The sequence below is a fragment of the Vigna umbellata genome, chromosome 9, assembly GCF_029865625.1.
Source record: "Vigna umbellata cultivar VRB3 chromosome 9, Vumbellata_1.0, whole genome shotgun sequence".
NCBI classification, from domain to species: Eukaryota; Viridiplantae; Streptophyta; class Magnoliopsida; order Fabales; family Fabaceae; genus Vigna; species Vigna umbellata.
In genome coordinates, this window is record NC_142173.1 from 25,528,984 (window position 1) to 25,542,649 (window position 13,666).

The 13,666-nt window shown below is 41.8% G+C and overlaps 2 protein-coding genes across 2 annotated transcripts; both read right to left on the reverse strand.

Moving 5' to 3' along the window:
- Positions 1-585: 585 nt before the first annotated feature.
- On the reverse strand, positions 586-12,195 carry LOC148193053 (uncharacterized). Its single transcript, XM_088099347.1, has 8 exons — positions 12,009-12,195; positions 11,752-11,937; positions 8,866-11,328; positions 8,225-8,775; positions 3,013-3,318; positions 2,092-2,766; positions 951-1,242; positions 586-716 (listed from the first exon to the last, which is right to left on the reverse strand). Exons 1-8 carry the CDS (start codon positions 12,193-12,195, stop codon positions 586-588), a joined length of 4,791 nt encoding a protein of 1,596 aa, XP_087955473.1.
- Positions 12,196-12,589: 394 nt separating this feature from the next.
- On the reverse strand, positions 12,590-13,666 carry LOC148193054 (uncharacterized). The gene is made up of 2 exons (XM_088099348.1): positions 13,025-13,666; positions 12,590-12,925 (listed from the first exon to the last, which is right to left on the reverse strand). Exons 1-2 carry the CDS (start codon positions 13,664-13,666, stop codon positions 12,590-12,592), a joined length of 978 nt encoding a protein of 325 aa, XP_087955474.1.

The following is a 13,666-nucleotide window of genomic DNA, read 5'->3' on the forward strand; positions in this document are numbered from 1 at the left end:
CATCATCTGGTTGTTCAGGTTGGTGGCATTATCAGTGATAATCTTGTTAGGTAACCCGTATCTGCAGATCAACTCCCTTTTTATGAATCTGGTCACCACCTTTCTAGTCACATTGGCATAAGAAGCAGCCTCAACCCACTTGGTGAAGTAATCGATTGCGACTAGTATGAAACGATGTCCATTTGTCGCTTTTGGCTCTATAGCTCCAATAACATCTATCCCCCACATCGAAAATGGCCACGGTGCAGACAACACGTTCAAGGTCGTGTGCGGCACATTGATATTGTCTGCATACATCTGACATTTCTCGCACTTCCTCACGTGTGTGCAACCATCCTTTTCCATGGTCAACCAGAAGTAACCAGCTCGCAAGATCTTCCTGGCCATTGAGTGCCCATTCATGTGTGTGCCAAATGTACCCTCGTGGACTTCTTTCAATATCAGTTCGGCATCCTTTGCATCCACGTATCTGAGGAGAACCATGTCATGATTTCTCTTGTATAAAATATCCCCATTTAAAATAAAGCTTCCAACCAACCTCCTTAACGACCTTTTATCGTTTTCAGATGCCTTCTCATGATATTCTCAGGTCTTAAGATAGTGCTTGATATCAAAATACCAAGGTTTACCATCTACCTCATCCTCGATGAAATGGCAATATGCTGGCTCTACATGGCTCTTCATTTCAGTCATCGGTAATTCTGCATCTTGGTCAACTTCAAACATTGATGACAAAGTAGCCAACGTGTTTGCTAATTGATTATCTTCTCGCGGTATGTGGTTAAATGTGATGGCGTCGAAATACTCCATTAATCTCCTGACGTAAGCTTGGTAAGGAATTAATTTTGCATCCCTAGTTTCCCACTCTCCCTTCAACTGGTGGATGACTAAAGCTAAATCTCCATACACATCCAGAATTTTCACTTTGGACTCTATTGCTGCCCGAATACCCATAGCGCAGGCCTCATATTCTGCAATGTTATTTGTGCAATTAAAACATAACCTTGCTGTCATAGGTATGTACTGATGCTCTGGAGAGATGAGAACTGCCCCTATGCCATGCCCCATCACATTCGAGGCTCCGTCGAATAATAATATCCACGTTTCTTCATCTCGATTTTTTCTTCCTTCTTCGAATAGAGCCATGATATCTTCATCGGGAAATTCGGGTTGCATTGGCTGATAATCGCTGATGGGTTGATGAGCCAGGTATTCTGCTAACGCACTACCCTTGACGGATTTCTGAGTAACATACACGATGTCATATTCTGACAATAGCATCTGCCACCGAGCTATCCTTCCAGTAAGAGCAGGCTTTTCAAAAATGAACTTTATAGGGTCCACCTTAGATATCAACCAGGTTGAGTGACTCAACATGTATTGCCTCTAGCGATGAGCAGTCCACGCCAATGCACAACAAGTTCGTTCTAACGACGAATATCTTTGTTCGCAGTCTGTGAATTTCTTGCTCAAGTAGTATATAGCGTGTTCTCTCTTCCCAACTTCATCGTGCTGACCCAACACACAACCCATTGACTTATCCAACACAGTCAAATACAAAATGAGCGGTCTTCTTGGTTCAGGTGGACGTAATACGGGAGGGTCTTGCAGGTATCATTTGATTTTTTCAAAAGAGGCTTGACAATCCTCATTCCAAACTACAGCCTGATTCTTTCGTAACAACTTGAACATTGGTTCACACATAGCGGTTAATTGGGAGATGAATCTAGCAATGTAGTTCAGTCTACCCAGAAAACCTCGAACCTCCTTTTTTGTTCTAGGCGTAGGCATTTCTATTATCGCTCGCGCCTTATCAAGATCCACTTCTATCCCCTTTTGGCTAACCACAAAACCCAACAATTTCCCAGATTTCACTCCAAACGTGCATTTTGTGGGGTTTAACCTGAGTTTATACTTTCTCTATCTCTTAAATAATTTCTTCAAGTTGAGAACGTGCTCTTCCTCCGATTCGAACTTTGTAATCATGTCATCCACATAAACTTCGATTTCCTTGTGCATCATGTCATGAAAAAGTGCCACCATCGCCCTTTGATATGTTGCCCCAGCATTCTTGAGCCCAAAGGACATCACCTTATAACAAAAGGTTCCCCACAACGTGATAAAGGTTGTCTTTTCCATATCTTCTGGCGCCATCTTGATCTGATTATATCCTGAGAAACCATCCATGAATGAAAATAGCGAAAACTTGGCTGTATTATCGACTAGAGTGTCGATGTGCGGTAGAGGGAAATTGTCTTTTGGACGTGCACGATTCAAATCACGGTAGTCAACGCACATCGGAACTTTACCATCTTTCTTGGGTACTGGTACGATATTCGCCACCCATTGCGGGTATTTCGCCACAGCCAAAAATCCTGCATCAAATTGTTTTTGCACCTCTTCCTTGATTTTCAAAGACATCTCCGGCTTCATTCTTCTTAGTTTCTGTTTGACCGGGAGGCATTCCGGCTTAAGAGGGACTGTATGCTGCACGATATCGGTATCCAGACCGGGCATATCATTGTACGACCAAGCGAACACGTCCTTAAATTCCTTCAATAGGACTCGCAACCTTTCTCTCACTTCCTCTTTCATGGTAGTGCCGATCTTTACTTCTTTTATCTCGTCTTCCTCACCCAAGTTGAGTATTTTGACATCTTCCTGATAGGGTTTTATTTCTTTAGACTCTTGCTCCACTAATCTCATTAGTTCTGGAGAGGGTTCCGAACCATCTTCATAATCATCTTCCGTATCATCGACAGGGTGCTCCAGATTAGGGATACGACATTGTTATTTTCAAAATATTCATTGTCATATCTGCATTATTTAAGTTTTTGAAAAAAGAATAAATAAACAAAAAAAAACGATGGAGGAGGCTAAATGAGGATAAACACGATTCAAATATCACACTGAAAGCAAAATAAAAGCAACCCGTAAGTCATGAATCCTAAAGCTCCGGGTAAAGCGATAGGATCAATTAATATATTACATTTCGTTCGAATTAAACATCACAGGTAAATCCACAGTCTTCCAATTGCTGAGCCGCGCATCTGGTGAGCAAGCCCACACGAAGTTTGAGCTTTCAGATCCAGCTTCCTCTTCCAAGACCGCTATAAGGCTAGTGTTCACCCATCCAGCGCCGCGAAAACTCTCCTTGATATCACAAATGTGAATCTTCCTCGTCCTTGGTTCCCGTCGTTCTATCCGAGCCAGACTACGCTCCCTCCTTTCCTCGATCAGCCTCTTCTTATCCCCCTTGCTGGGCTTGTACCCTAGGCCATACCTGCTTTTGTTCTCGACCACCTCCAATGGGAATGTCTGTTAGCAAAATGATGAAGATGAAGTTTTGATGATGTCCAAATCAAGTCAAGAGAAATCAAGATTCAAGATGTTATGAAGACTTGTATTGCTATGGAAAGCTTTTGTAATAATTGTAGTTTAGTGTCTAGGACTTAGATTTTTAGTGGTTTTGATTCCATGTAATTTTATATTATATAATTAATGTCCAGAGTCAAAATCGCACTGTATTAATCGATTAAAACAAGTATTAATCGATTAAAACAGAGGCTGGCCCTGAAAACCCAAGTGCCACTAGAATAATCGATTAAAGTGTATAATAATCGATTAGCTAATCGATTAATCTTGAGAATAATCGATTAACACTGACCGTTGGGGCTTTCAGATTTGAAAAACTAGCCGTTGTACTCATTTTAATCGATTAGTACTTATGTTAATCGATTAAATGCGTTAGATGGCCCGTTTTCGAAGAATGGAAGGGCATTAGGCTGAGTCTATAAATTGGCTCACTATTTCTCTCAAAAGCAACTCTTCCCTTGTGCTCTAGTACTCAGAAATCATTGAGACTTGTGTGTTCTTGTTCGGCTTGTGAAACTCGTGTCTGTGGAGCTAGTGAAGTGCTGCTACGGTGACAGAGGAAATAGCCGGTTCATCCTTGGTGTGTCTGAGGAGGTGTTCGGAAGAGGAAGTTCATCCTTCGTGAAGTATTCGGAGGAGGTGTTCATCCTTGGTGTGTCCGAGGAAGTGCGTGGAAGAGAATCATCCTTCGTGAAGCATTCGAAGGAGGTGGTCATCCTTTGTGAAGATTCAAAGGAAGTGTAAGTTCGTCTCTTGTGGTTTCAAGAGAGGTGGTATCATCCTTTGTGAAGATTCAAAGGAGGTGTAGGTTCATCTCTTGTGGTTTCAAGAGAGGTGGTATTTCTAAACTCTTACAAATTGTTTTTCTTTGTGACTAATATTTGTAAGTGTTTTGTGTTAGTGAAAAAGGTTTATCTTGTTTGAGATAAGCGACTGGACGTAGGATCCTAGTGATCTGAACCAGGATAAAATCATCTGTGCAAATTTCTCTCAACCTTACTCTCTTTATTTGTCTCTATTATTTGCTTGGTAAGTTTAATTGAGTAGAAATTAAAAGGCACACGTTCGTATTAAAAACCCCCCTCTTGGTTTGTTACCACGCTAATAATTCTGCTGCAGCGATTCTAACAATTGGTATCAGAGCTTGCTTTGATAGTCATTCAAATGGCAAGATCACATCAAACCTTTGCAGAGGGTGCATCAATCAATAGACCCCCACTATTCACAGGTGAGAACTATGCATTCTGGAAGGTAAGAATGCAAATATTTATTGAATCTATTGATTGTGAAATTTGGGATGTTATTGCGTCTGGTTCTTCTGTTCCTACTAACAATATACAGGAACCAAAGCCCCGTGGTCAATGGACCATTGAAGAAAAGAAAAGATGTCAGAATGACGTAAAAGCTCGGAATATCATTGCATCAGCATTGACTGTTGATGAGTTCTACAGGGTTTCTGTCTGCAAAACTGCTCAAGAAATGTGGGATGTGCTCAGAGTGACACATGAAGGAACAGATGACGTAAAGAGGGCAAGAAAGAATTCCCTGATTCAAGAGTATGAAATGTTCCGGATGAAGCAAGGAGAAACAATTTCCGACGTTCAAAAACGCTTCACCAACATTGTCAATCATCTCATTGGACTAGGTAAGTCATTTGATACTGATGAATTAAACATTAAAATCTTGAAGTCTTTAGACAGGTCGTGGCAACCTAAGGTGACTGCAATCTCGGAGTCACAAAATCTCAACACCATGACTATGGCGGCACTTTTTGGAAAGTTGAGGGAACATGAACTTGACCTCGGAAGACTAGATGAAGAAGAAGCAAAAGCAAAAACCAAGAAAAAGAGTCTAGCCTTGAAATCTGAGGTAGAAAGGAGCAAGAGCAAAATGGAAGATGAAGATTCAGAAGATGAAGAAAATTTGAGACTCATGATAAAAAGGCTCAACAGGTTCATGAAATCAAAAGACAAAGGAAGATTAAAATTCGAAAAGAAAGAAAATCAAGGATCTTCCTCACACTATAAATGTTATGGTTGCGGAGAAATGGGGCACTTAAAAGCGGACTGCCCAAATCAAAAAAAGAATGAAGAAATAAAGGAAAAGAAAAACTTCAAGAAAAAGAAAGCCTACATCGCATGGGACGATGACAACGAAACAATTTCCGATTTGAGCGAATCTGATGAAGAAGCAAACATTTGTCTAGTGGTGAACGACGAAGCTGGAAGCCAAGTAAGTACATCTAGCGATTCTGATAATTATAGTCAAATTAGTGAAGATGAATTGCATGAAACTTATGCTGCTTTAATAGTAGAATCTGAAAAATTAGATAAAGCTCATAAGAAATTGAAAAAGGATTTCAAAAATTTGAAATCAGACTTTGAAAATATTCTTGAAGAAAATAAAAATTTAAAATTAGATTTTGAAAATATTTTTGAAGAAAATAAAGATTTGAAAAATAAAGTTTTATTTTTTGAAAAGGGTAAATTTACTAGTAGTGATGAATGTGCTTCTTGTGAAAATTTTAAGAAACTACTAGAACACACAACCTTAGGAGAATGTAGTAAAAATAACGAAAATAAGGTTGTTAAAAATAAGTATGTTCCTAAAATTAAAAATAAACATAATAATAGAACCCGTAGAACATGGGTAGAAAAAGGAACAACTTATAGGAACACAAACTTTGTATCATGCTTTTATTGTATGAAAAAGGGTCATACTTCAAATAAATGTAAAATTAAGCATTATGGTGTTCCAAGTGGTAGATATGTTTGGGTTGTAAAATGATTTTTTTTTTTCTAAATCTAACCCAAAGGACCCATACAAGTAGTTGGGTACCTATTGTTTAATATTTAGAATTTCTTTAAAACAAAGAAAATTTTATTCCAAGGCCGATGAAACTATTTTTTTGGATATCTTCTAATATACAAAGCATATATAGTTTTCAATCGGAAAAATTTTTATGTGTGCATGTTGTCTTTGATGAAATTGTAGACCTTGAGGCAAAACCTCTTGAGTCAGTTGAATTACATGCAGGCAATGATGAAAATTTGTAGAAGACAACAAATGAAGCAAAGAATGATGACAATCCTCAAAATGAAGATCTAAACAAAATGTGGAAACAACCTAGAGGATTATCATTACGAAGTTGGAGGCATATCTACAGGGGTAAACATTAGAAGAGATCTAGGAATTTTTTAGAAATATCTTAGGATTGTTTTTTTTTAAAAAAAAATTCCTATCTTATATAATTCAATATATGATTAAACAATGTTTTATAAGTTCTTTATCCTAAAAATATTTGCTTTATATATCCTTTTGTGCATGTTTGAATGAATCTTTAAATTTAAAATATTTTTAGCTCATATGCATACTTGCTTTTATTAAGGGGGAGTATTATCTTAGGAGGAGAACATCAAACACAACTTTTTAATTATGATCAAAAAGGGGGAGAAAATGTTTAAAGCTTATTTGCCTATTTGTGCTATTTGTGCTTATTCACTAATGCACTTTTTCTTCCGTAAGTTGTGTTTTATCCAGATTATTACTAAAAGCTTTAAATCAAAGGAGTTTTTGATCATCATCAAAAAGGGGGAGAATGTTAGCAAAATGATGAAGATGAAGTTTTGATGATGTCCAAATCAAGTCAAGAGAAATCAAGATTCAAGATGTTATGAAGACTTGTATTGCTATGGAAAGCTTTTGTAATAATTGTAGTTTAGTGTCTAGGACTTAGATTTTTAGTGGTTTTGATTCCATGTAATTTTATATTATATAATTAATGTCCAGAGTCAAAATCGCACTGTATTAATCGATTAAAACAAGTATTAATCGATTAAAACAGAGGCTGGCCCTGAAAACCCAAGTGCCACTAGAATAATCGATTAAAGTGTATAATAATCGATTAGCTAATCGATTAATCTTGAGAATAATCGATTAACACTGACCGTTGGGGCTTTCAGATTTGAAAAACTAGCCGTTGTACTCATTTTAATCGATTAGTACTTATGTTAATCGATTAAATGCGTTAGATGGCCCGTTTTCGAAGAATGGAAGGGCATTAGGCTGAGTCTATAAATTGGCTCACTATTTCTCTCAAAAGCAACTCTTCCCTTGTGCTCTAGTACTCAGAAATCATTGAGACTTGTGTGTTCTTGTTCGGCTTGTGAAACTCGTGTCTGTGGAGCTGGTGAAGTGCTGCTACGGTGACAGAGGAAATAGCCGGTTCATCCTTGGTGTGTCTGAGGAGGTGTTCGGAAGAGGAAGTTCATCCTTCGTGAAGTATTCGGAGGAGGTGTTCATCCTTGGTGTGTCCGAGGAAGTGCGTGGAAGAGAATCATCCTTCGTGAAGCATTCGAAGGAGGTGGTCATCCTTTGTGAAGATTCAAAGGAAGTGTAAGTTCGTCTCTTGTGGTTTCAAGAGAGGTGGTATCATCCTTTGTGAAGATTCAAAGGAGGTGTAGGTTCATCTCTTGTGGTTTCAAGAGAGGTGGTATTTCTAAACTCTTACAAATTGTTTTTCTTTGTGACTAATATTTGTAAGTGTTTTGTGTTAGTGAAAAAGGTTTATCTTGTTTGAGATAAGCGACTGGACGTAGGATCCTAGTGATCTGAACCAGGATAAAATCATCTGTGCAAATTTCTCTCAACCTTACTCTCTTTATTTGTCTCTATTATTTGCTTGGTAAGTTTAATTGAGTAGAAATTAAAAGGCACACGTTCGTATTAAAAACCCCCCTCTTGGTTTGTTACCACGCTAATAATTCCGCTGCAGCGATTCTAACAATGTCCGCCCCTGTCCGTGCTTGCCTAAACCGCTCCCGTACTTATAGCCTTCTTTCAGCATGACCTTGGCCGCCATGATAGAGGCACATGACAGATATGGGTTTACTGGAAATGGTTCCACATAGGTGTTTCCCACGATCTCCAATGATTGGAAAGCTGTCTCGAGAGCTTCCTCGGCTGCCTCTATATAACGGGCAGAGGATGGCCCACTCACAAGGAGATCCTCCTCTCCAGAAACTATCACTAGCTTATCTCCCATGACATATTTCAGTTTCTGGTGTAGTGTGGAAGGTACAACTCCCGCAGAATGGATCCACGGGCGACCCAATAAACAACTATAGGCTGGGAGGATATCCATGACCTGGAAGGTTATTTGAAACACACATGGGCCAATCTGGACCGGCAACTCTATTTCGCCCATGACTTCCCTCTTGCTGCCGTTAAACGCCCTCACAATCATTGAGCTTGGCCTCATATGCATTCCGTCACAGGGTAGCTTCTCCAATGTTGACTTTGGCATGACGTTCAAAGAGGAGCCATTGTCCACCAAGACACGCGCTATGACGTGATCCAGGCATTTCACAGAGACATGAAGAGCCTTGTTATGCCCTCTGCCTTCAGTAGGTATCTCCTCATCGGTAAAGGTGAGGTAATTATTAGCAACGATATTGCCAACAATGCCCTCAAACTTGTTCAGAGAAATACCTTGCTCCACATGGGCCTCACTAAGTATCTTCATTAACAACTTCCTGTGAGATGCAGAATGCATGAGCAGTTCTAGCAAGGAGATCCGGGCAGGCATGCGGTTTAGCTGTTCCACCACCTTGTACTCGCTCTGTTGTATGAACTTTAAAAACTCGCAAGCCTCTTCTTCGGATATCTCTCTCTTCTCTCCTTCGTCAGGGGTCTCTTTTTCTTGTACACCCTTCCCTTTCAAGAACTCCTTAGCTTTTGCGGCCATTGTTGCTTCCTTATTGTTGGCTCCCTCTCTTGTCAGCTCTGGTGGTGTAAAGATTCGACCACTTCTCGTCATTCCCCCGATGCCTGATATGTTTTCAATGGCCGGGTCAGCACCCTTTCCTTCTCCTAACGCAAATGCCCCATATCTCCAAGGGACAGCTTTCTCATTTTTGTAAGGAAAGGGGGATGGGACACAGATAACCACAGACGGTTTTTCTTCAGTCATCGGTGCAGGAGTGGTTCTAGTGAAACGTATCACCAGCGGTTCCGGTAGAGTTACATCAGATTCCCCACCAGTTTGTGCAAACACTTCTTCCTCTTTATCCTCGCGGCATACTTGCATCAAACTTCTGTCAAGCAGGTCTTGCAGAATATCTTCTAATTCAACACACTCTTCAATAGAGTGCTCAGCATCTGGATGAAGTGCACATGATGTACCCATATCATAATCACCTTGCACTAGGCCCACTTTTAACAACGCCTCGAAAATAAACCTCCTAGAACTCCGGATTTCACTCACATCCCTTATCAACTCCTGTTTTTCGACCTCGATGGCGTTCGTCGAGGTACTCCCATGCCCGGACAATGGGTTATCCTCGATGCTAGGCTTATCTTCTTGAAACTTTAGCCAACCAGAGTCGATTAGAGCCTGTATCTTATACTTGAAAGCCACACATCGCTCGGTTGAGTGACCAATGCCTCCTCCATGGTAACTACACTTGGCATCTGCATCATAACCCCTTGGGTATGGAGGTTGTACAGGCTTCATCGGGCAAATGGCAACCAAACCCTTTTTTACAAGTTGAGGCAACAACTCCGTGTAAGTCATAGGGATGGGGGTGAAATTAACAAATTGATTCCTTCTCGGGTTGGTGTTTTGACCCGCATTGATATTTGGATCCGCGTTTGCCCCGGCCCTCCACGCTTCAGTTGGGACTCGCGGTGGTTGATAATACCCTTGTTGTTGTTGTGGCCTAGTTTGATGATCGAACGAGGCGTTAGCTGCATAGGGGGGTTGGCCTAAGTATGGTCGATAACTATGAGTGGGAGCCTGACCTCTCCACGCAGGCATTATCGAGGCTGCATGCACCTCCCCTTCCTTCTTCTTTCCCGGATTGAAACCGGGTTTTTTGTAGTTTGTAGCTGCGGGCGGGCCATACACAATTTTCCCGTTTTTCAGCCCAATTTCTATCCTTTCGCCAATTATGATGACATCCGCGAAATTGACGGACACGTTCCCCACCATATGTTCATAAAACGGCGGCTGAAGAGTATTTACAAACATTGCCACCATCTCTCTGTCAAACAAAGGTGGCTCAACTTGCGCGGCCAATTCTCTCCACCGTTGGGCATATTCCTTGAAAGTTTCATTGTCTCTCTTCCCCATATTTTGCAACTGCAGACGGTCCGGTGCAACATGCGTGTTGTATACGTATTGTTTCACAAAAGCGTCAGCTAGATCCGTCCAACAACGAATTCTAGAGGGCTCTAAATGGGTATACCAGTTTAACGCCACCCCAGCCAAACTGTCTTGGAAAACGTGGATGAGTAGCGGGTCATCATAGGCGTACGCAGCCATCTTTCTACAATACATGGTCAGATGGCTTTTAGGGCATGTACTACCCTTGTACTTCTCAAACTCCGGCGCCTTGAACTTATGCGGTATTTTCACACCAGGGGCCAAGCTTAGTCTTGCAACATCTCCAAAGTCGTAGCTTTCCACCCCTTCAATGGCCCTCAATCTTTCCTCAAGAATCTCCAGCCTGCCTTTAGCTCCTTCAAGGTCACTGATTCTCCCATGCACTGTGGTTTGCGATGCGGCCCTAGCTGAAGATTCATGATTAGCGACCACGTACGGCATTGCAGTTACTCGTGTCCCTTCAACTGTGTTTGTTTCGTTCCCCTGTGCACTCACCATGGGAGCTGACACGGAGACGGGTCCCAAAGTGCCGATTGGCGGTACATTGACAGTTGTGGGAAAGGAGAAAGATGCATGCTCTGTTTCTAAGTACTCTCCTACGGGAGGAGTGTAACCTGGGGGTAACCCATATGGCGGGAAAGGTATCGATTGGCTGGCGGTGTTCAACAACGGGGGATAAAAATGGGCATTTCCTCCGATCTGTGCGGACGACGACTCTGCAGTAGTCTTCAAGGATTCAAGGGCAGCCAAGATCTGGCCAACCTGGTCTTTCAACTGGCTAACTTCGGCTTTGATGGATTCTTGCGACTCCTCTCAGCTTTCCATGATCCTTGAATTGGCTCGAGTCCTGTAGGGATGTCGCGGAAAATTGGCCGTTGTTTTCCTCACTTGTACTGTTTTATTATTTGATTAACTTTAAATTAGATGAGAACGAAATAAAGAAAACATGATGCATGTTGGTAACAGGTGGAAATCACAAGATCACGATGACATTACTGATGGAAATCAATACAAGTTGATACCAGACAAACCTTCCATATCTTTCATTAAAATACTCAGTTCAATACATCGCATAAAGAAAACGAGACACAAGGATCTCAAAATACATCACGCTCGAGCTCGAGCGATAAAGGATTTCATCTCGCCTACCAACCATTTACAATGATTAATAAAAAGTTTTATCTCTTCCGGCGGGCTATAAAAATGAATACTCGCTTCGGCGTCCAACACCATCTTGGGGATGTCTTCAATTGCTTCGTTTGCCAAGGCTGCCAATCGGGAGAAACTTTCCTTCCAATGTCTCACAACCACTTCCTGCTCGGCGATGTGATCCTCCATTCGCTTTACCAAAGCTGATGCCTTTCTTCGAACTCCGTCGACCTCCACCTTTCCTCTTGCTCCTCAATGTACTCCTCCATTTGTTTTATCATGGTTCGATGCTCTTCTTCTGCTTCTGTTAGCTTCCAACGCTCCTGGCTCATTTCTGACTCAAAAGACACGGCCATTTCTTTCATCTCGTGCCCCACTTTTTCTACCTGAACCTGCGCTTCTCTTAGTCTTTTCAGGGCCTCTCGCTTATCTCTTTTGGCTTCTTCGTAGAGGTGCTTCCACTGTTTTCCCTCTTCTAACGCCGCATTCTTCTCCTTCACTTTCATGGCGAGCTCCTTGCTTGCAGCTGCAAGATCTTATTTCAGTCGGAATGTATAATCTCTTTCGGCTTTCTGACTTCTGACAATTTCTTCATAGGCCTGTGCTTTTTCTTCTTTACCATTCCTCATATCAACGAAATCATTGCGCACAGCTTGTAATTCCTTTCTCAACCTAGCATTCTTCTCCCTCAGTTTTTCCATCTCTAGTTTCAACCCCTTCACCTCTCCGCTCTCTAGGTCTTGGGAGGACCCTTCATTAACCGGCTGATCGCTGATTGGCTTGAAAGGCAGTTTGACTTCCTTTACCCTTTCCAGGATCCAGGTATGATAACTAACTTTGCCATCCACCACTCCCAACCTTAAATCCTTTTCAGCTCGCATAACGTTTTCCCAAGCACTTCTAACTTTTCCTCAACGTTTCGGTGAGGTGCCCATCCTCATAATAGACGAACAATGTCGTAAGGTAGTCCGGTGAAGGTGCCCCTTTCATGGGATTTCCGAATTGCCTTTGAACCAAGACGGGGTTATAATTGATGCAATATCGGGTACCTATGAGGGGTACATTGGGAAAGTTGCCACAATGATGGATGGAGGGCTTAATCCCAAGCCAAGGAAGACGCCATTTTACTTTTCCACCATTCAAGCCAGCAAAGAATTGGGCCCACTCGTTTCCTCCTTTGTCCTTGGGCCCTTGGTGTGAAGGATCTCCAAATAGACACCTGACACTAACCGCCCCCTTACATACGCGCGCAGTCATCCACTCATACAGTGCCGGCAAACAACAAAGAATTTTCTTCCCCTTTCTTTCATGGCAAAAACTCATGGTCCCATAAACATCTGCGAGGACTGCCGTCACAGGGTTTTCTGATCTTGTCTTTCTTGCCACGAAGACATCTATCGCGGCATAATCCACAAAGTCCTCTACTTTGGGAAACAACATGACGCCATACACGGTAAGGGCTAACACGTCCATAAAAGTCTCCCACTCTTCCCCATCAGCTAAATGGTGCAAGTACTGTTCCAAATATCCTTGCGTCAGTCCGCGCACTTGATTCCTAGTTACCAACCTGTCTTCAAGTTCCTTGGGATGTACCTTCATTATGGCGGCGATGGTAGGGATGGAGGCCTGATGCTCCAAGTGTTGATACGGAGTGGTACCCTCTAGCGGCAATCCCAAGATGTGCTCAAACTCCTCTATAGTTAGCGCCAGTTGGAAATCTTGAAAGGTGAAGCATCTTAGCGGAGAGTCGTAATACTGTGCCAGGGCTGTGATAGCAGGCAACTGTACTTCTACCTCCATTAAATCCAACAGATTCCCATACTTCTTCTTGAAGTTTTCTCTCTTTATGGTCTTTAACCTTTTGCCTAAGTCTATCAACCCTGTCAAGTTCCCACTATGAGTCCTCAGGCGAGATTTTTTTCTTAACACGGCAGAGTCGGTCTGTTGTGTAGCACCAGATCTTGCATCAACTTCCAT